A 20,236-nucleotide genomic window follows, 5' to 3' on the forward strand; every position below is an offset into this window, starting at 1 on the left:
TGTAAGGCAAAAGTATGTAAAGGTACTTAAGTTCTCACACTGGTGTTTTTCTTTGAAAAGAAGATCTAAACTTTTAAACCAGAAGGTGCTTTTCAGAGAACATAAACAGGGAGGGAGAGGAGGGGACAAACTAAAATAACTGAAGCAGTGATGAAGTGATGAAGGACTCGACTCTGTCTTTTCAAAGAGCAGTGCGGAAATCGTTTCTGTTGAAAGCCCCCAAGCAACCACTGATCTGGCTTTTGACTAAGTAAATTGATTTCTGTGAGGAAGAAGCAATCATGAAACTTCCTGTGGCTCTGGGCTGACTGAGAAGTGAAAGGTGCAGGGGCTGGGCCTGTCAGAAGTGTGGTCTGACCAGAAGGAACCTGGCTGGAGGTTTAATTGAACACGTGGCTTCCTGGGGAGGTGCAGAGGAGGTGCTACAGGGCAGGGGAAAAGCTGTGCAGATACAGACCCTGGACTGAGCTTTGCTGCTTATCAGATATCAGCTCCTCAGTCCTACTGCACATATCTGGTCCCTGGCAGGAGGAACAGTACTTGTCCATGTAGAATGTTCAGTGAAGCTCCTGAAGGAGAGGGAGTTCTGCCATCTTGGTTTGGACTCGGTGGTCTTTGAGCCCTTCCAGCTCAGAATATCCAGTGGTTCTGTGACCCCACATGACCCTGGTGTAGCTGCCCAGAAGGAGTTTCTTGCCACTCTGTAAATCACCACTAAGGACATCTGACCCGACCTTGGATCTCTGCTGTATGGGAACTCAGTACATCCCTCTGGATGTCCAGAGTTGGAGACTCTTCATGTTGACTTCAAACACATTTGGGACAGCTTCTGCCTCACAGTTCCCCTTTCCACCACTGCTGAACTGTTGATGCCACAGGTAAGTTTTGAAGTTAAGTTGGTTTATTAGAGATAAAAGGCAAGAAAAATGTGCTGTCCCTGTGCACCTGGGGCTGCCATGACAGCAGAGCCTGGGCTGTGTCATGCTTGTGCAGGAGAGGCAGCACAGGGTTGGGGCTGGAGCTGTGTCTAAGGGCTGCAGGGGCTCTGTCCCCAGGGAAGCTGCTCCAGGGCAGTGGGGGACAACAGTCTGCCTTTTGCTGTGGGGTTAAACACCACTGAACTCGGGAACAGGTGGTGAGCTCAGGCAGTAAAACGTGGTCAGGCTGCACTTTGTGGTTGTCTTGGAGGGAGGTGGCTGCTTACTCAGAGCCTGGTTCTGGCTGTGCTTCAGGCTGTTTCCTGCTACGTTCCCTGAAAACTCCCTCGTGATGATGCCATGGGCATGTGCCCGGTGACTGCTATTGATGCAGGGTCTGGAGGGTGGGAGCAGAGTTGGTTCCTGGCTCAGGCTGATGGCAGGAGCACGGAGCAGGCTGGTGTCTGTGGGGGGCTGTGCCCTTACCTTTGGGGGGCTGCTCGGGCTGAGTGGTGCTGGGAGCGGCAGCCTGGGCCCTGCTCTGGCTCCTGTGCAGAGCTACAGAACAGCTCCTAGGGCTGTGTGTTCCTGCCATCTGGCAGAGCAGGAACACCTTCTGATCAGGCATATGGCAAATCCGGGGGGCAAAGGTGCTTGGCAGCTCCAGAATTCCCTGGCTGATCCTGGGCCGTGCAGCCAGAGCGGGCGGCACAGGCTGTGACAGCAGGAAGCAGGTGAATGGGAATGTTTCCTGCTACCAACAGACTTGCTGGATTCAAATATGGATATTTAGATACAGATGCCCCTAAGCCAGAGGTGCCCCTCCCAGGCCAGGCTTTTGGTAGGCTGAAATGTATAAAATGTACAAGAACAATTCTCAGTCTTTCCCTTTACAAAGCTCCTGGTGATCTGGTGCTGGAGCTGTGCTGATCAGCAGTGCTGGCAGGGATTGGGAACCTGTTCTGATCCACGTTGGGAGGATGGGGAGTGGCAGGGGTGCTGTGGAAGGGGGATTCTGCCTCTGTGTAGAGCTGCAGGTACAGGTGTTCCCCTTGGTCCCTACCCAGAGCATCAGATCCTGAATCCTGGGCTGAGGTTTGCTCAGTGAGGAAGTGACACCAAAGCTCAGCCCCGAGCAGGGGATTTCCACCCTGGCCCCTGAGCCCAGCCTCTCTTGAAGCTTCATTGCCAGAAAAGTCCTCTTCAGTGTCCTCCAGTATGGGATGCAGTGAGTCCACGGCAGGAGTGGCTGTGGTTTGGTGTCACCCATTTCTGTAGGACACAGCTCAGAGGGGTCCTCAGTGATGTGGAAATGGAACCCCAGATCAGCATCATGGTGGCTCTCCCTGTGCTCTCCCTGCTGTGTGAGGCCCCATTCTACCTTTGCTTTGTCCTGCTCCTGAATAATGCAAGGGCTGTAAACAGATCCTGCCTGGCTCTCTGGTTTCCTAGGGGAGACAGGAAGACTTGGCCACCATCCTCACCCTGCTCCTGTCCTTGTCAGGATCCGGTGTCCAACAGGAGCTGAGCTCGGTAAGGCGAGGCCTGGGGGCTTGGGGAAGGGGCTAGGCCCTGCTTTGGATTCCCTTGTGCCTGTCCCATCCCAGTCCCTCTGCTCTGGCCTCAACTGGGAGAACTGGTCCTCCCTGGCCCTCTGAGCTGGGTGTGCCTGTGCAGCCACAGGGCCCTCTCAGAGCAGCCTTTGCACCTGAGGCTTCTCTTTCTTCTTCAGCTTATTCTAAAGCAAGCAAACATGTGCCTTTTAGCCTCATTTCAGCCACCTCCCTGTTCCCTCTGGTCAAATATTTTGGTGAGCAGAGCATGTTTGGGCTTGGGGCCAGAGGGAGGTTTGAGAGCAGCCTTTGGTGCCAGGCTTTGGTTGGTTCCTGGGCACTAGGGCTATGCTGTGGCCCTCACAGGGTGGCAGGTGGAGGGACCCTTTTTCAGCACCCAAAAACCATTTGGGACCTGCTCCATAGCACAAAGGGGGGGACTGGATGAACTGGCCAAGGCTGGGCTTGTGGGACTTGCTTTGAGGGCAAGAGGACCCAGGATGTTTGTCTGGGCACCAGGAGCTGTTTCCTAGCTGGATTCCCTTCCTGCTCCAGGCCTGCTCGTGGATGTCCCTGGGGAGGGTCAAATCCTGCCCTAACACTGCACCCTGAAGCAGCCTGTGAGGACCAACGGGGAATTTGGTGGTTCTCTGGCTCCCCTTGGCAGTGCTGGCTATTGGCAGGGCTCTGTTCTATTGGCAGGGCTCTGCACACCGAGCATTGGGGACCCAGGGCTGTGCTGGGTGTCACAGCCCTCCCCCTCTTCCTTTCTGCGGGGACAGGAAGGACCAGATTTCCTTCCTGTGCAGGGGTGGGGGTCAGGGGCAGCTGTGGTGAGAAAAGCCCTCCCCCTCCTGCAGCTGCTGCAAGCCCCACAATCCTTCCCACCCTGGGCCACTGAGCAGCAAAGTTCTGCTGGGCTGCACCATCCCAGCTGCCTTGGCCCTCCTGGAGTCCTCCAGCCCCTGCCCAGGTGGGAATCCCAGACTGCCTTTGCTCCAGAGCAGGTGGGGTGTCCCCACTGAGCCCCTGGGACCCCACTGGGACAGAGCCACTGCCACTCCACCAGAGGAATGTAAGGATTTAAACCCAAATGATGGAGGAAAAGCAAAAACCAGCGGATCCGGGAGCCCGGGGACGTCTCTTCTGCCTTCCCAGCACCATCACCTGCTTCCTGCTCTACCTTCTCTCTCTCACAGAGGAGTTCCAAGCTCCACGTGCTCCCACGGGAGCAGCTGGGGCTGGAAGTTGTCATGGGGAATTTGTAGAAGATGGAGCATGGCAAGAGATGTGAGGTCTCCTCCCTGAAGGTAGGAGAGGCCCAGGCCAGCAAGGAGAGAAGGGAAGTGGGATCCACACTTTGTGTGAATAAATAGGGGGAAGGGAAGGGAAGGGAAGGGAAGGGAAGGGAAGGGAAGGGAAGGGAAGGGAAGGGAAGGGAAGGGAAGGGAAGGGAAGGGAAGGGAAGGGAAGGGAAGGGAAGGGAAGGGAAGGGAAGGGAAGGGAAGGGAAGGGAAGGGAAGGGAAGGGAAGGGAAGGGGTTTCCTCTCCATGGGGCTGCTGTGGGAAGGAGCTGATCTGGTTGGGAGCTGGGGACAAGCGATGCCATTGATGACTTGTGGATGCTCCAGAGCCATGTTCCTGCTCTGGGTCTAGAGGAGGGAAGCAGTGGGAGAAAAAGCTTGGAGGGTGGAGGAGTTGGCAACAAACCGGGCCCTGGAAGGGCCCTATGTGGCCCACATTGGTTCACTGAGATGAAGGGGCTTCAGAAGGGGCTTCATTCCCAGCCCAATGCTCCAGTGAGGAGCTGCAGTGTGTGGGGAAGCTGTGGTGTCCTGGGGCTACATCCCGGGTGGGATCCAGGTTCTGCCCTGCCCCAGGGTGCCAGGCATGCAGTTCTGGCTCTGCAGCCCCAGAGGTTTTTGCCACCTCAGCACAAGAGCTGGAAAAGAAATGGGCAAAAAGCTGTGCCAGCTCCGTGTCACCAGCTCCTGGCTCGGTGAAGTGTCAGGTTCGTGCCAGAGTTTGGGACGCTGCGGCTTGGCAAGAGCCCCCAGCGGGGGTTGCTGCTGCCCGGGGGACTGGAGCTGCCTGCGAGGATGGAGTCGGTGGGGCACAGCTGATGCCATCCTGGGCTGCCGGTCGGTGGGGCTGTCGCAGGTCCCACGGCGGGCTGGGGGCCCTGGCCCGTCCCACGTGGGTCCCCGCCGACCTGGCCGGTTCTCCGAAGCTCCTGGGATTGAGGGCGCCGGCGGACGCTCCTCCTCTGCGGGAGGCAGGCAAGGACTCGGGGTGGGGCTTTGCCGAGCGAGAATCCTGAGTCCGGCCAGCCCGGGGAAGTTGCCAGGACCGAGCACCCCGGAGAGGCGAGGCTGCCGCCCACCCGTGAGTCTCTGCCCTCGGCGGGTGCGTGCAGAGCGGGGCTGGCCAGGAGCCATCTCCTGCTGCCGTGGGAGCGGGTGTGAGGGCAGGGGGCTGGGCTGGGGACAGGATCGGTGTAAGAGTCCCTCCCTGCAGGGACCTCCCTGTGCTGTGGGACACCTGAGCTGACTGAAAGCTTTGTCCTCCGGAGCCGTGTGCTGCTAGAACAGGGCATTTCCCCCCCTTTGTCCCCGTGGGACAACCCGTGGAGCAGAGACACTCAGGTACAGTGGGGCCAGAGCCTGGCCTGACTCCCAGGGGGCCCAGTAGCCCCCATCCCCCACAGCCCGAATGGCCACAATTTGCCCATGGGGGACGTTGTGCTGCCACAATTTGCAGTGTCCCCCACCCATTTCTGGTGCTGGGTTCCATCCCAGCCCTTTCCACCCCGGGGACCCTCAGGGCGGGGCACTGAGCTGTGCTGCAGGAGAAGAGCTGGTGTTTACCCTGCTGGGTGACACAGCCTTTGTCTGTGCCTCAGTTTCCCCCAGCATGGAAAGGCACTCCTGGCAGTGGGAAGGGAGCCCTGGCTGTTCCCTTCTTGTGCAACCAGCCCTGCTCTCCCCAGTGCCGGCGGAAGCAGCTGGAGCTGCCTGCACACCGGGAGCTTCCTCGGAGCCCCGTGGGACTGAGGCTGGGAATGGACTGTTCCTTCCCCTGCCCTGCACTGAGGCTGGGGAGGAGTTTGGCTCCAAGCAAGTGGCTCTCAGCTCCTCCTGGCCTATGTCCCTACAGCAGGGTGGCTTTTGGGGACATCTGCAGTGGGGTGCTGGGCTGTGGGGAAGGTGCATGAGGTGCTTGGAGCAAGTGTGGGGACAGGGATACTCTCTGGAGGCACTTTGAGCTGGAGCAGGATGATGCTGCACCCCTGGTTGTGCCCACTTTACCTGGGCTGCTTTGTTCCTTCATGGAGGCAGGAATCCAAAGCCCAGTACAGTTAGGGAGCTAATTATGGGGCTGCACTCGTTACCTTCTGTTCTGTTCTGTGCTGGTGACCCCTGTTCCCCATGGGCTGCCTGCTCCTTGGGTGAAGCTGCTCCTGTGAGTGCTGGGAGTGCTCAGCAGCATCTTGTTTTCCATGCAGGATGGGCCGTTGGCAGCCAGACATTCCCCAGCAGCCAGGAAAACCTTTGGCCACCCAGAGTGGCCAGATGCCCAGCCTGGCATGTGGCCAGGCCTCGCCCTTGGTGACCCTTCCCAGCTCACCCCGTGGCCCTGGTTGTAGATCCCAGAGGTGCAGGCTTGGAAATCCACGTTCAGGGTGGCACCAGGGTGTGATGTCCCTGTGGCTCGGACAGATCCCTAATGCTGCTCCCCCCTGAGCTGGTGAGGTCCCCCATGTCTCCAGAGCTGTAAGGGATGGAGAGGCCACACTCTCTGCTGGGACCTGGACAGAGAGATTAAGCAGCTGCAGGAGCTGGTTGTCTCTGCTGCAGGTCAGCCCTGCCCTGCCCTGCCGGGCAGCGCGGCTCTGGCTCCGTGTTTATCTCCGAGGGAGCAGCCGTGTCCCTGGGCGGGGTCAGCGCTCCAAGGGCGAAGCGCCTGCGGATCGGATCGGGGCACCTGCGCGGCACCAGCCTCTTGGGGAGCTCACAACCCCTCCAGAGGACTCCTGGGTGCAAACATGAGGGTTCTCCTTAAAATAAGCCCAGCACACGCTTCAGGGCAGCGGCCCCAGAGGTGCTGAGCTCCAATCTGTGGGGCCTGTGGGTGGGCTCAGGGCACAGCGGTGCTGCTCAGCTGCACAGCAGTGGTTGGGGCAGGAAAGTGTTCAGAGCGCCGTCCTAGGAAGCCCAGCCTTGGTTTGGGAAGGCTTAGGAGGGCTTTTCCTCCACGTTTGCATTCGAAGCTGCTTTGACCAAGCCAAGTCACTGTGAACAGCTTGGATGGGGCTCAGGGTGTCTGCCCCATCGGGCTGGGCACTTGCCCAGCCTCAGCTGCTTCTCTTCCAGGGCAGCACTGTCATATTTATAATGGAAAAAACCCAGGCAAACACAGGAGCCTTTTAGCCTCCTGCCACACCTCTGCTACAATGTACATTATCCAAGTTCACTGCCACTTGCTTGACACTGTCCCCTCAGGGACACTTTTCTTGTCCTACCAAGCAGGGGATGGGGCTGGGACAGGGCGAGCTGGTGCCTGCCTGGAGGAAGGTGGGGAGCTGCTTCCTCCTCACAGTGCTGGAAGAGCAGCCTGGGCCCATTTGAGACCTGAGTGTTTCTCAGGGCTTGGTGACAAATCCTGGGGTGTTGGTGACTGCTCTTGGGGTGTCCCCATGACCCGAAAGTTTTTTCTGAGGCTCTGTAACCTGCATTTCTTCTGCTTCCAGCTCCGGGGTGCTGCTTGGGGTGTCCCTGGGGCTGGTTTGGGGGGGATTTTGTACCTGGCTGATTTTGTCCTGGTCAGGTTGGGGTTTCCCTGTCCCTGCCTGCCCAAAGGGGACAGTGCACAAGTGTCCCCTGATGCCCCATGGCTGCTCACAGGTGTGCACCTGTGTGTGCTTGGGGCAGGGGGTCGGTCCCAGGGGTGTACCCAGGTGCTGTCCCACTGTCCCATCCAGGGGGTGGTGGCTTTCTCCAGGCTGTGCCCTGACATGTCCCCTCTCCCCAGGCCTCAGCCAGCAGGAGCCATGCGATGCTCCCTGAAACGCTCCCTCACAGTTCTGCTTGCTGTCTCCTTCCTCCTCCTCCTCCTCCTCCTCCATGGGAGCAGCTGGCAGGAACAGGATCCCCTGGAGGTGAGTCCCCAACCAGAGACATCCCACTGGAGAGGCTAGTGGAGCATCCTCTAGCCCTTCCTGCCCCACACGAACCCCAGCCTCAGCTCTGCTCTCTTCCCTGCCCCCTGTCACCCCAACACCCCCCACCTTCTCCTCTGCCTCAGATTGCCCTGGGCAGATGGACCCCCCTGAATCCAGAAGTTGGGAGGGCAGGACAGGGGCTCCCCTTCGCTTCTGGGTCCCCCTCTTGTCATCCCCCCTTGCTTGGTGCTCTGTGGTGTGACCTGTTGCCTGTGGCTCCCATGCAGGTGCAGCTCAGGGGCCTGGCTCCCGACACGATCCTGCAGCTGCTGCAGCCAGAGGGAGCCCAGCACATCCTCAGGGACACAGCTGAGCTCTCTGCACTCCACAACATCTCCTACCAGCTCCTCGCTGGCTCCCCAGCTCCCCGAAAAAGTGAGTGGTCCTGGGCCCTGTGGGTATGCACCTCTGGGTGTGCACAGCTGCACATCCCAGCACAGGCCTGCCTCCTGAGTGCTGCTGGGGCAGGGAGAGGCTGGGTCCTGCCTTTTTGGGTGGGGACCTGCCCACAACCCCCACAGCCTTTACTGCTCGCTCTGGGGATGGAGGAACTGGGGAAGCTCCACGTGCTCCACACAGGGTCCAAGTTTCTGCACCTTGGGACTGGGTGACTGCAGGTGTTTTGGGCTTCCCAGACCTCTCTTTGGGGGTTGCTGAGATCCCATCTCCCTGGGGTTGAGGTTCCAGTGGAGATGGTGAGCTGGACCACTGGGACAACCCCACAGTGTGGGAGGAGTGGGCCAAGCTCTTGGACAGGTGCACAAGAAGCAATTCCCATGCAAACTCTGGGAAGGAGCCCAGGGCAACCTGTGAGGCTGTGCTGGAGCCAGCACAGGAATGGTGTTGTCCCAACCATCAGCAAGAGAAGCTGAATCAACGCAGCCACTGCTGAGCCATGGGGAGTACACAAGGTGCCTGATCCCAGTGTGGGTGCATCTCCATGAGGTGTGGAGTGGGGAATGCTTCCAAGATGTGCAGCCATACCAATAAGCCATTTCTGCCCTACAGACTCTCTCTCTGCACTGTTACTTGCCTAGATTTGGCTTTTTTTAAGGTGTTTTTCAGGAATATTTCTTGAGTGGAGCCCCTGCCTCCTCAGCCTGGCTCTTGCTGCCATTTGGACCAATTTTGGGCCTTTCCTGAGATGCTTAAAGCTTCAGCTTCAGGAAGGAGACAACAGCCTTAGACATGGGGTTACAAGCAGCACTGATCCTGCAGGCTGGCCATGGGAAGAGATTTTTGGAGCCCTTTCGTTACATCTTGAAGGGAAGAGCATCACTATGGTGATCCCAGGTTAGCCCTCTGCCTGTTCATGCCTTTCCTTTGCCTTGCAGAATTCCTGGCGGTGGGAATGGCATCCGTGCAGAGGCCACGTGGTTTCTACCTCCTGGCCACACTCCAGTCCCTGTTCAGCCAGTCCACGGAGGAGGAGCTGCAGGAGATGGTGGTGGTGGTGCACCTGGCTGACACCGATCCTGGCTGGAACGTGCGTGTTGCCGCCACCATCGCCCAGAAGTTTGCTCGCCACATCCTCCTGGGCCGGCTCCTGCTCATCCACGCTCCCCCTGAGTTCTACCCCACCCTGGAAGGCCTGAAGAGGAACTTCAACGATGCAGAGGAGCGGGTGAGGTTCCGCTCCAAGCAGAATGTGGACTATGCCTTCCTGCTCGCCTTCGCCGCCAACCTCTCCTCCTACTACCTGATGATCGAGGACGACGTGTGGAGCGCCAGGTCCTTCCTGACGTCCATCCGCAGGGCACTGGCTTCCCAGGAGGGCTCAAACTGGGCTACCCTCGAATTCTCCAAGCTGGGCTACATTGGAAAGCTCTACCACTCCAGTGACCTTCCTCGCCTGGCTCACTTCCTCCTCCTCTTCTACCAGGAAATGCCCTGTGACTGGCTGCTGGTCCACTTCCGCCAGCTGCTCACCCAGAAGGATGTGATCCGCTTCAAGCCATCCCTCTTCCAGCACATGGGCCTCTACTCCTCCTTCCAGGGCACTTTCAACCGGCTGAAGGACGAGGATTTCCAGGCCGATGCCTTGGACCTCCCGGACAACCCACCAGCATCCCTGTACACCAGCATGTCCATCTTTGAGAACTACGAGCCCCTCAAGGCCTACAGCTCAGCACAGGGGTACTTCTGGGGCAAAGACCCAGCAGCTGGCAGTACTTTTACCATCGTGTTCCAGCAGCCAGCCCGAGTCAGCCGTGTCCGGGTACGCACGGGCTCCGTGGAGCGCCCGGGCGATTTCCTGCGCGCAGGGCTGCTGGAGCTGGGCCAGCGCCGCGACCGCAGCCGGGACTGCTCCTCCTACGTCCCTGTGGGCTCCTTCGAGAAGGGGACCCTGGAGCAGCAGGATCTGGAGAAGGTCCTGCCTGGGCCCGTGGAGTGCGTGAGGATCCGGGTGACCCAGGACCAGAGCGAGTGGCTCATCATTGAGAGCATCGACATCTGGACCACAGCAGGCACTTGAGCACAACACCTGTGCCAGGATGTCAAAGCAGCTGGATTTGGTTCCTTTATTTTTCACATTGCCTTTTTGGATAAGAAATTAAGTTATTGGCTCTCACTGCTCCATGTCTGGAGAGATGGGAAACACTGCTGTGGGCTGTGGATGGATCTAGGAGCAGGGCCCATCAGAATGTACCTGCTGGGGGATGCCCCAATGAGCCAAGGAGGGGGAAGGCACTTGGGAATTCAGGGCTGAGCAGTAGAAAACCTTTCCTCCCGGGGAGGATGATGTACAGGACAAAGCTGATCAGCTAATTAACAAACCAAATAATTCATCAGGCAGTGGTAATTTTTTTTTTGGAGCCTCTCCACACCTTACCTGCTATAATTTTTCTAACTTTTTCCAAAACTCTCAATTTCTAATTCCCTCCTCTCTGATCCCATTTCCTAGCTGCTCCTGCAGGGGTCAGGGGAAAGTCTGGGGGTGCTGCTCACCAAACCCTTCACCCTGCAGGCTCAGCAGGTTCGTGGCAGCAGCAAGCTCCCACTGGTGCCCGGCCATTTCCCGGTGCCGATCAGGGGCGACGGCCACCAGATGGACCCATCGGCCCGGCCCCGGGCAGCGCCTCCCACCAGCGCTCCTTGTTCCCGCCCTCCAAGGGAAAAAACGCAATTCCCAGAGACCTCACTTCGTGTTTTTGCTTGGTTCACACGGAGCGGGAAGGACAGGCAAGATGGGGCATCCAGAAAGGCGAGGAACGCACAGAATTGAGCACCAGGGAGCAAAGATAAGCCAAGGAAAATGTGACCTTGGTATAATGTGAAGCTCTGGGTCCTTTTTAGCCCAGTAAGGTGCTGAAGGGTAACACAAAGGATCCCAAAAGCTGCTGTTTGGGTTTGTCTGGCAGGGTCAGCTTGGAGGGCTGGATGCTCCACTAGCAGCTGTGCACCCCAGCATGCAGGGCAGTGACTGGCAGTAACCTCTCCCAGTTAGGCTTTTAGCAACAATTTCTCAGCTTCCTGCAAAGGAAGAATTCCAGTCTGCTCAGCATTCCCATGGGATAGCCCAGAGAACTCACTAACCTGGGCCAAGCAGAACTCTGGTCTGCCCATGTTCCAAGCCTGGCTCTCCCGGAGCAGGACAGTCACGGTCAGCAGGGAGCAGTGCCACTCCTGCAGCACCATAACCACAGCTCTGGTTTGAGGTGGCATCAGCTCACCTGCTGGGCACTGGCAGGCAGATGGAGAGCCCCAGACTTAGCATGATGAGGTTTTTCCCCTGAAAAAAAGCCACTTAGGTAGTAGGTCTTTGCATTTAATATGGAGGTGCTACACCATAAACTCCAGATGTTCTCAGTGGGATCAATACACATGGCAGAACCACTGCAGCTTCCTCCACACAGACCAAGTCCTGTCAGAGCTCTTGGAGTGTTCTGAGTGGCACAAGTGTCCACTTCCCAGGGCCCTGAAAGGTGTTTCCAGTGCTCCAGGAGAGCCTTTGCCCTAGTTCTCTTGGACACAAATGCTGCTGCCCACTGTGGGAGAATATCAAGAAATTTCACCCCAGGATGTTTTTATCTACTGGTAAAGCACAAAAAGATAGAAATGTAAATCAGATTTTTACCTGTTGGACTCTTACTGATGTAGGTACTAACAGGTTTTGTGATATTCACATGCCCAGAAGCAAGCTGCAGTCTCAATTATGCTGGTGTAAACCTGGACAGACTCCATTTACATCAGGATAAGTGGAAGTGTGCACTGGCAGAAACCCCCTCCCCTTTGTTCCTGTGCTGTTCCTGTGTGGCTCAGCACCACAATGCCCAAGGACCATCAGTGCATACTGGAGGAGGAGGTGGCTGCTGCACCCTGGAGAAACATCACATAATTTATCCCACATCAAAACTCTCCCACCATTTTTATCCCAGCAGGACTCAGCCAGCTCTCAGCGCTCTGCTCCCAGCCCCTGTCCCTGCTGGGGTGGGCTGATGGAGTCCCATGGCAGCCAGAGCCCAGGGGCCCCGTGGCTGTGCAGGGGAAGGGCAGGGGACACGACCAGAGAAGCCTTTGGGGCTGCTGCTCCCTCTGGAGACGGTGGATCAGGGAGGGCTGGAGGTTCCATTCCAACGCCGGGGTGTCCTGGTGCGGCAGGGCCTGGCAGGGCCTAGCTCAGCATCTTGTGCCGGTCGAACACCGTCTTCCTCTGCTCCTGCACCTGCCGCTTCCAGCGCTGCTGCGCCCCCTCCACCCGCTCCAGCACGGTGTTGGCCCTGGCGCCAGCCAGGGTGGGCACTGCGGCCAGGGAGTGAGTGTCCTGCAAGGAAAGGAACAGGGCTGGGGACCAGGCAGTGCCCAGCGAGCACAGAGCGAGGCAGCTGACCTGGGGAGAAACTGCACCTGAAAGAGCAGGGCAAGGTTTGAGTTGTTCTGATGAAAAACCTCCTTTTCAGAGCTCCTCAACACCAGCCCCCAAGTCCTTGCTCTTGGGGATCACCCACAGCTCCAGACAGAAGTTCCCAGAAGAGGAACTGCACGAAGTGTAGAGCTCTGCTGGAAGCCCACTCTTGGAGTCAGCAAGGAGCCACAGTGCCCAGGTGAACCACATCCCCCCACTAAAACCAGGCTGACGATGGAGATCCATCATGGCACAGGAGCAAGGCCTATCCCAGAGGACTTAGTCCAGCAAACTGGAGGGAGATAAACCTCACTTAACACCAGGCATTTACCATGTGCACCTGGATCTGGATCTGAATTACTGCTGCAGAGCAGGGTGCAAACCCATGACTTTGGAATACAATTCATATCCTCCTGCAGGACCTCCTTTTTCAGCAGAGGGAGGCAATGAATGGACTGTGGACACTGGAGCATCTGCTCCTCACATCCGAGTATGAAGGAATTGGGACAAATAGTTTGTACTCACAACAAAGTACAAACAGGACAATCCAACCCAGTGCTGCAACCGCATGAATTTTATGCAGCAAGAAATTTTTCTTCCCTCAAACTGGTGTGTGACAGAGAGAAAGGGGGAGAGAGTAGCTCTTTCTTTGCTACTGGGATTTTGCCAAATCATTTTGCCCAGGGTTTGTACACCAGTGTCCCAAAAGATGGGGTTTGAATGACATTGTGCTCTGGGAGAACCGCAGCAGAGGAGCACAAGGAACAAAGGTCTGGATACAACCCAGGGCCCAGCCCCAGAGCAGGATCAAACAGCACCTTGTAGGCCAGCGTTTTAAGTGTCTAGAAGATGTTTTAGCCAACACTTAAGTTCGTCCTTCCCTGGAAGCTCAGCACCACAAAACTCCATCTGGGACACTGCACAAACAGGATCTGTTTGACTTTTTTTTCCCTCTAGATGGACAAACCAAATTCAGGCCAGCTGCTACAAAGTCCCCTCTGCCTCTGAGGCTAGGGCTTGCCTTGGGATTGTTACACAGAACTCTGAATATTCCTTGTGCTTCTGCATGATGTGCAGAAATCTAAATGTTCACCTGTGTAAGTGCCCCCAAAGCAGCAGCGCTGGTCCCTCAGTGGATCAGAGGAGACAAGCAGGAGGTCGCTGTTTCCCTGTCCCCCATTCTCCTGTCCCCCTGTCTGCACCCCCTGCCCCCTCACCTCGCTGTCCTCCTCATTGTGCAGGGGCTGGGTGTAGGGGTCTGGCTTGCGGATCAGGGGGTCCACGAGCACCAGGAACGCCATGTAGAGCAGCAGGGCCCCCACCACCGACAGGTAGATGATGATGATCACCTGCAGTTGAGGACAGCGCAGGGGGAAAGGATAAGCAGTGGAGGTAAGAAGCACCACAGAGGTCAGGAAGGTCCTTTGCAGCTGCCTCTGATGTGTGATTTCTTGTTCTCATTTTGCTCACAAGAGTCTCTTGCTCTTGCCAGGAGGCCGAGGTTGTGCCATCACTGCACAAACTGTGCTGACGCTCTCACTGTGCCAACTGAGGGCACATTCTGCACATAGGGGACAACAAGATAGGGCCCTGGTCAGAGATGCTTGGCACTCTTGTCACATATCCCCAGCAAGAAGACTGGGCTCCCACACAGCTCCTCACTACCAGGAATGCCCCTGTCTCAGACGGAATCACAGAAGTCACAGAATCCCTGAATCACTGAGTGAGGTTGGAGAAGATGTCTGAGATCATGGAGTCCAACCTGTGACCAATCCCCACCTTGTCACCCCACCCAGAGCACTCAGTGCCACATCCAGTGGTTCCTTGAACACCTCCAAGGACAGTGACTCCCTGAGCAGCCCCTTCCAGGATCCAACATCCTTTTTGTGAAGAAATTCTTCCTAATGTCCAACCTAAATCTCCCCTGATGCAAATTAAGACTATGTCTTCTTGTCATGTCACTAGCTGCCTGGGAGAAGAGGCCAAGCCCCACCTGGCTACAGCCTTCTTTCAGAGAGCTGTAGAGTGAGCCCCTGGCGCTGCCACCATGTACTCGCTGTGACAGTTTCCTTTCTGAAAGAAAACTTTCTGGGCTCTTCTCCAGGAACCTTCCAGTGTGGAAGTGCTGGTGCTGCTGTGGCAGGGCAAGGGGCAGGGCACAGGCAGGGAGTGCAGTCACCCTGGGCTTGTGTGGCACAGGAGGGGGCAGGACGGGCAGGGCCTGAGCTCAGGTACCTTGATGGTGGTGGTGCTGCGCTCCTCGTACTTGCACTCACAGAGCAGGCAATAGGCCTCCACGTCATTCCCAGGCACTGGCATGGGCTCCACCACGTGCAGACAGTTGCTGCAGCACAAACACACAAACCACAATCAGCAGCAGCACAAGGTGAAACCAGTGCTCTGGGCAAGGACACTGGGGTGACTTTGTCTGTGTCCCAGCTTTCCAGTCAGACTGATAACACTGATGTGGTGTTAAGGGCTCCCCTAACAGCCTAGCTGCCCAAAGTCCCTGGGATAGGTTGTCCCAGCACCTTTGGCAGGGATCTGGTCCAGGTGGAAAGGATTGGAGGGCACACCCTACATCTGCCAAGAGCGGTGGGTTAACGTATCATCCCAGATTCCTCAATTTCTGTTTAAAAAATGCCCCGGCCTGGGTTGAACATCACCCACCAAAACAGCTCCCTCTGCAAACATACAGGCAGGGAATCCCTTCCTCAGCATCAGCTGGGAACTCCAGAGCCTGGCTGGCACAGACCAACCCTGAGGCTGCTCACTCACTCACTCAGTCACTCACCAGTCCTTCTGGGACACATTCTTGTTGTAGATGTGCCCGCTGACGTTGCGGTACGGGGGGCAGATGCACTTGCAGCGAATGTCCTCGGAGCTCTGCAGGACACAGGAGCCATGTGAAGGAGGGGACACAGCTCTGTCCCCTCACACCCCACCTCTGCTGTTCCCCACACACGGCTCAGTGTCACCCACCTTGTTGGCCTGTGCTGGAGGACACAGGACACAGCCCAGCAGCACCAGCAGCAGCACGGGGCTCACAGAGTTCCGGGAGCTTGGGGTGAACATCCTGGGAGCCTGAGGGAACAAAATTCACATCCAGGATAGAGCATCTCAGCTGAATGCAGCCACAACGAGGTAGTCAAGAGGCTTTTTTTGGCCCACTTGCCTCTGTTTTGCCCAGGAAGAAGAAATTTGTTCCTGAATTGCAGCTGATGCCAGCCAGAAACTCTTGGAAACAACACAGATCTCAACAATGCTCCTGTCAGAAGAGCTTCCACCCTGTACAACCCCACATCTAAACTACACCAGCTCTGCAAAACTATTGCTGATTTCCTTATAACTGGACTTGCAGAAAACCTCCTATTCATCTCTTACTACCCCGGAGCCCAGCTACAGATATTTTGGTGCTGACAGTTTTGCTCACTAAAAGATGCAGAACTAGGAGCAAGAGTGACCTAAAGCAGTACACTGGGGCCCCCCCGCTGCACTGTCATGAGCACTGCCATGAGTGGTAAATCATTCATCTTCTGACACTCAAAGTCTTGCTGCTGAAGGGAATTATGTATTTTCCTGTCATGAGCTATGGGAAAGGGGTGGAATATTCCTAAGTATTCCAAATCAATTCCTAAACCTCCTTTATCTCAAGATACCTGTTCACTAAGTCCTGATTTTAAAATTACTTCAAGCTGGTAGCTTGGTGAATTCATTAACACCTTCTGCTACATATCACAGAATGGTTTGGGCTGGAAGGGACCCTAAAGATTATCTCCTTCTAACTCGCATGTGTGTGGATAAAGTTGTCCCAGAGATGTGTGCTTCCAGAAATCCATAAGAAGATGAATTTATTCCCTGTGTCACAAAAGGCAAGTTTGCCTTGGTCAGGCTGCATTCACCCTCAGAGGGAAAAGGTGGAGCAGGTGTTGGGGGACCTTGAGACAGCAAGGAAGAGCTGTTTCAGCAGAGGAAGGGGAAGGGAATTTACACCTTCATTAATCAGCTCCCAGGTAATCCCACAGCTTACTCCAGGTACTTGTACTCCATCACCTGACCTGATTCCATTGGGATTTAAATCGCTGTGATATTCCGTTCCCTTTGCTTTATCTTATGTCAACACCTTAAATTCACATAATGGATTACAAACAAGAAGTTCCTTTCTTCTTTATCTAAACAAAACACCAGCAACTTCTAACAAGCTGCCAGACCTCCAAAATGCATTCCAGTCCTATCACCTCATCCCATGATTTATTAAGGTTTTGCACTACAGCTTCAAAAATCTCCTCAAACAATGATCCTTTCCAGGGAGACTCCCCTGTACATCAGGGGTTCAGATCTTCATCACAGATCTGGGGAACAGGACTGATCTGAGCTGCCCAGTGCACGTTCCCCATTTTAAGTGGGTCTGGACTTTTGTCTGAATTTTTAACACAACAATGGGGCACGTACCATTGCTGGGCATACAATGCCCAACTCTCAGCTGAGTTTAGAATATCTGAACAACTCACATTTAAAAACAGGAGGGGAAAACATGTGATCTATTATACCATAAACAAAAACTTAAAACCTAGGCAGAGTTCACACACCCTGAACTGCAGAACACCCTCAACCACACAAAGGATAATCAAGGCATATTTATCTCCAATATATTTGACAGCAAAAGGATACATGCACACATGCCTTACAGCTGTTTTTTTCAGACCATCAGCCCGGGCCACAGCAGCTATGCAGCCAAAACCAGCTGCATCTGGACTAAAATCTGCCAGAGCATTAAGCACAGCAGAGGGGGGGCATGGTTGAGGTGAAGTTCTCGGGGGCTGTGAGTGTCGCAGCTCCCAGGATGAGCCCCCACAAAAGGCTGTCCAGAGCACGGCTGCACACAACCACCCCTCTTCTACCTGGGATTGCCCAGTAATCACCTCATCTTTAACCTCCCCGTCCCTGCAAGTGTCCAAGGCCAGGCTGCACGGGGCTTGGAGCAGCCTGGTCTCGTGGAATTAGTCCTTGTCCATAGGACTATCCCCAGCAGGGGGTGGGACTGGATGAGCTTTATGGTCCCTTCCCACCCAAACCATTCTGGGATGATTCTGTGAACATCACATGGAGCACTTCTAAGACTCCAGCCCATTTCCCTCCCCGGACCTGTGCTCAAACCATCCCCGACCCCGACCCGGACCCAGGGCAGGGCCGGACCCCTCAATTCCCGCCGAGGGCCCGGATGCCCCCTCAGCCCTCCAGGGGCTTCCACCGCCCGTTCCCACCCGGGATGCCTCCGGCAATGCGGGCCACGGCCTCTCCGCGAGCCCCGGGTCCTGCACAGCCCCGCACGGTCCCGCCCCGGGAGCAGGGCCAGAGCCCGACGCCCTCAGCCCCCGGCCATACCCACCCCACACCTGCCCGTTACCTGGCCCTCGCTGCAGCCCGAGCGCGGCCCCTCCCTGCAGGCCCCGGCCAAGCCCTCCCCGCCTGCCCGCTTGGCCATGGAGCGTGACGCACAGTGACGGACAGCTCCGCCGGCCAATCGGACGGCAGCAGCCCGGCCGCTGCTGAGGGCGGCCCGCGGCCCGCGGAGCTGAGCGGTCGCGGTGGCGGCGCCGGCCGTGGCCGTGGCCGTTGCCGTTGCCGGAGGGGCCTTCGGCGGACGTGGCCCGGGCGGCTCCCGCCTGGCTTCCCGGGGCAGCACCCGCAGGGCTGCGCCGCCGCGTCCTGGGGTTGAGACGCGGGATAGCCCCGCTCCTTCTCAGCCCCTTCTCACTTCACATCCCCGTTCTCCCCTTATAGCCCCTTCTCCCCTCACACCCCCAGGTCTCCCCTCACGGTCCTACTCCCCCCTAATGGCCCCTCTCTTCCCTCACAGACCCCGTTCCCCCCTCACACCCCGCTCTCCCCTCACACCGGCGGTGGTCCTGTGTCTATCAGAGGGAAAAGCCAGGGCGGCAGTGGTGCCCTTGCTTCTGTTTTTGGGTGATTTGTGGTTATAGATTATATCAGTGATCCTTCAGTTTCAAAGGCTTTAGTCTCGCTAGGAACCTCTTGTGTTTGAGACTTGTGACTCATTTTAAAAGCCTGGTCCTTGTGCCAAGAGGAACATTGTGCGTTTCCAAGGCCACAGGGTCTGGTGTTTGTCCAGAGAACTTTCCTCAGATGTGGTTCCTGTAGTACCTCGGGTTTGCCCCACTTTCTGTGTCTGTACCTTTCAGGTGTGCAAATACCCCCAAGCCTTGGCTTTGCTCTGGTGGCAGCTCCCAGGAGGTTCCATTCAGAGCTGGAGGGATTGAGGGCGGCAGGAAAATTCCACAAATGCCAGAGGCTTATGTCCAAAGAGGAGAGAAAGGAGTCCTGCACCTTCATTCGAATAAAAGGAGAGAGTCCACCGAGGCACAAACCCGCAGGGCTTTCTCTCCCGAATTTTGGAGGGCACAGCCTCCTTTTATCCCAAACTCCCGGCCCCACGTTGCCTCTTGCTTTCCCCATTGGCCGGGGTGCTAGGAAGGTACAGCCTTCCCGAACCGCCTAGCACATATTCCCCCTAGAACCCGTTATTTTACCCCAAAGTTCAGGCTTGTGCAGACACTTGTCTGCTTTAGAAGTCTGGGCTCTGCAACAAGCCCCCTGCCCAAAGTTAGTAGATACACATTAAGACCCATTTCAAAGACGTTAACACCCATACCTTCACCCATCAAACTGTTCGTAAAGACATTAACTTTCCTCTCAAGGGCCTCACTTGCTTCTCTGGCACTTTGCTGCTTTACCTGGTGCAGATTTACCTGGTCCGTGCTGCTGGATAAAGTCAGGATGTATTTTTTTTCAGGTAAAAAAAAAATCCCTTGATGGAAAAAGAAGAGACTCAAACCCCTGATTTAACTTCTAGAAATAGAATCACAAAATCAAATAGGTTGGGAAAGACCTCTGAGATCATCGTGTGCCAACCTGTGCCTGACCCCCATCTTGTCATCCAGTCCAGAGCACTCAGTGCTGTGTCCAGGCATTCCTTGGACACCTCCAGGAATGGGGACTCCACCATCTCGAGTCCCTGGGCAGTCCCTTCCAATGCCTGACCACCCTGCCCATGGAGAAATTCCTCTGGACGTCCAGCCTGAACCTTTCCTGGCACAACTTCATGCTGTTTCCTCCTGTCCTGTCCCCATTCCCTGGGAGCAGAGGCCAACCCCACCCTGGCTGCCCCCTCCTGTCAGGAGTTGTGCAGAGCCAGAAGGTCCCCCCGAGCCTCCTTTTCTCCAGGCTGAGCCCCTTTCCAGCTCCCTCAGCCCCTCCTGGTGCTCCAGTCCCTTCCAAAGCTCCATTCCCAGCTCCTTTCCTGGCTCTGAACTCTCTCCAGCCCCTCGATGGAACCGGAACCCATCCGGAACCCATCTGCCATGGACCCCTCATGGGAGGGTGTTTCCAGTCCTGACAGAGTTTGCTCCTTTGATGAAAATAAAAATGAAAATAATAAGGTGAGATACATTCAGCCAGAAACAGGTGTAGATCAGAGGGTAAATGTCTGTTTGGCAGATAGTTCTGTCTCTCCAATAGTTTTAACTTTCTAGAAATGAGTAAATAATTGAGACTGCTTGTTTTAAGGCTTGTAGAATGTATAAGTTGTGAAGACTGCTAGGTTTTAAAATGTCCCACAAAATGTTCCATGCCCCGGCCATAGGAATTACTGATGTCAAAGTGCTTCCACAGAGTCATA

General features: G+C 56.1%; 2 protein-coding genes across 2 annotated transcripts; one reads left to right on the top strand and one right to left on the bottom strand.

Moving 5' to 3' along the window:
• The first annotated feature begins 4,029 nt into the window (after window positions 1-4,029).
• Window positions 4,030-10,483, top strand: LOC139601409 (alpha-1,6-mannosyl-glycoprotein 4-beta-N-acetylglucosaminyltransferase-like). Its single transcript, XM_071450457.1, is given in 5 exon segments — window positions 4,030-4,810; window positions 4,812-4,855; window positions 7,502-7,628; window positions 7,919-8,066; window positions 9,026-10,483. Coding segments are annotated over 5 exon segments (1,911 nt in total). The 5' UTR covers window positions 4,030-4,360; the 3' UTR covers window positions 10,168-10,483.
• Window positions 10,484-11,446: 963 nt separating this feature from the next.
• Window positions 11,447-18,071, bottom strand: TMEM9 (transmembrane protein 9). The gene is made up of 6 exons (XM_071450460.1): window positions 17,945-18,071; window positions 15,520-15,621; window positions 15,332-15,423; window positions 14,773-14,881; window positions 13,755-13,886; window positions 11,447-12,456 (listed from the first exon to the last, which is right to left on the bottom strand). Exons 1-6 carry the CDS (start codon window positions 18,020-18,022, stop codon window positions 12,307-12,309), a joined length of 663 nt encoding a protein of 220 aa, XP_071306561.1. The 5' UTR covers window positions 18,023-18,071; the 3' UTR covers window positions 11,447-12,306.
• Between the last annotated feature and the right edge of the window lie 2,165 nt (window positions 18,072-20,236).

Source organism: Agelaius tricolor, unplaced genomic scaffold (genome assembly GCF_023055355.1).
Source record: "Agelaius tricolor isolate 1412-34295 unplaced genomic scaffold, bAgeTri1.0.p SCAF_30, whole genome shotgun sequence".
Lineage (NCBI taxonomy): Eukaryota > Metazoa > Chordata > Aves > Passeriformes > Icteridae > Agelaius > Agelaius tricolor.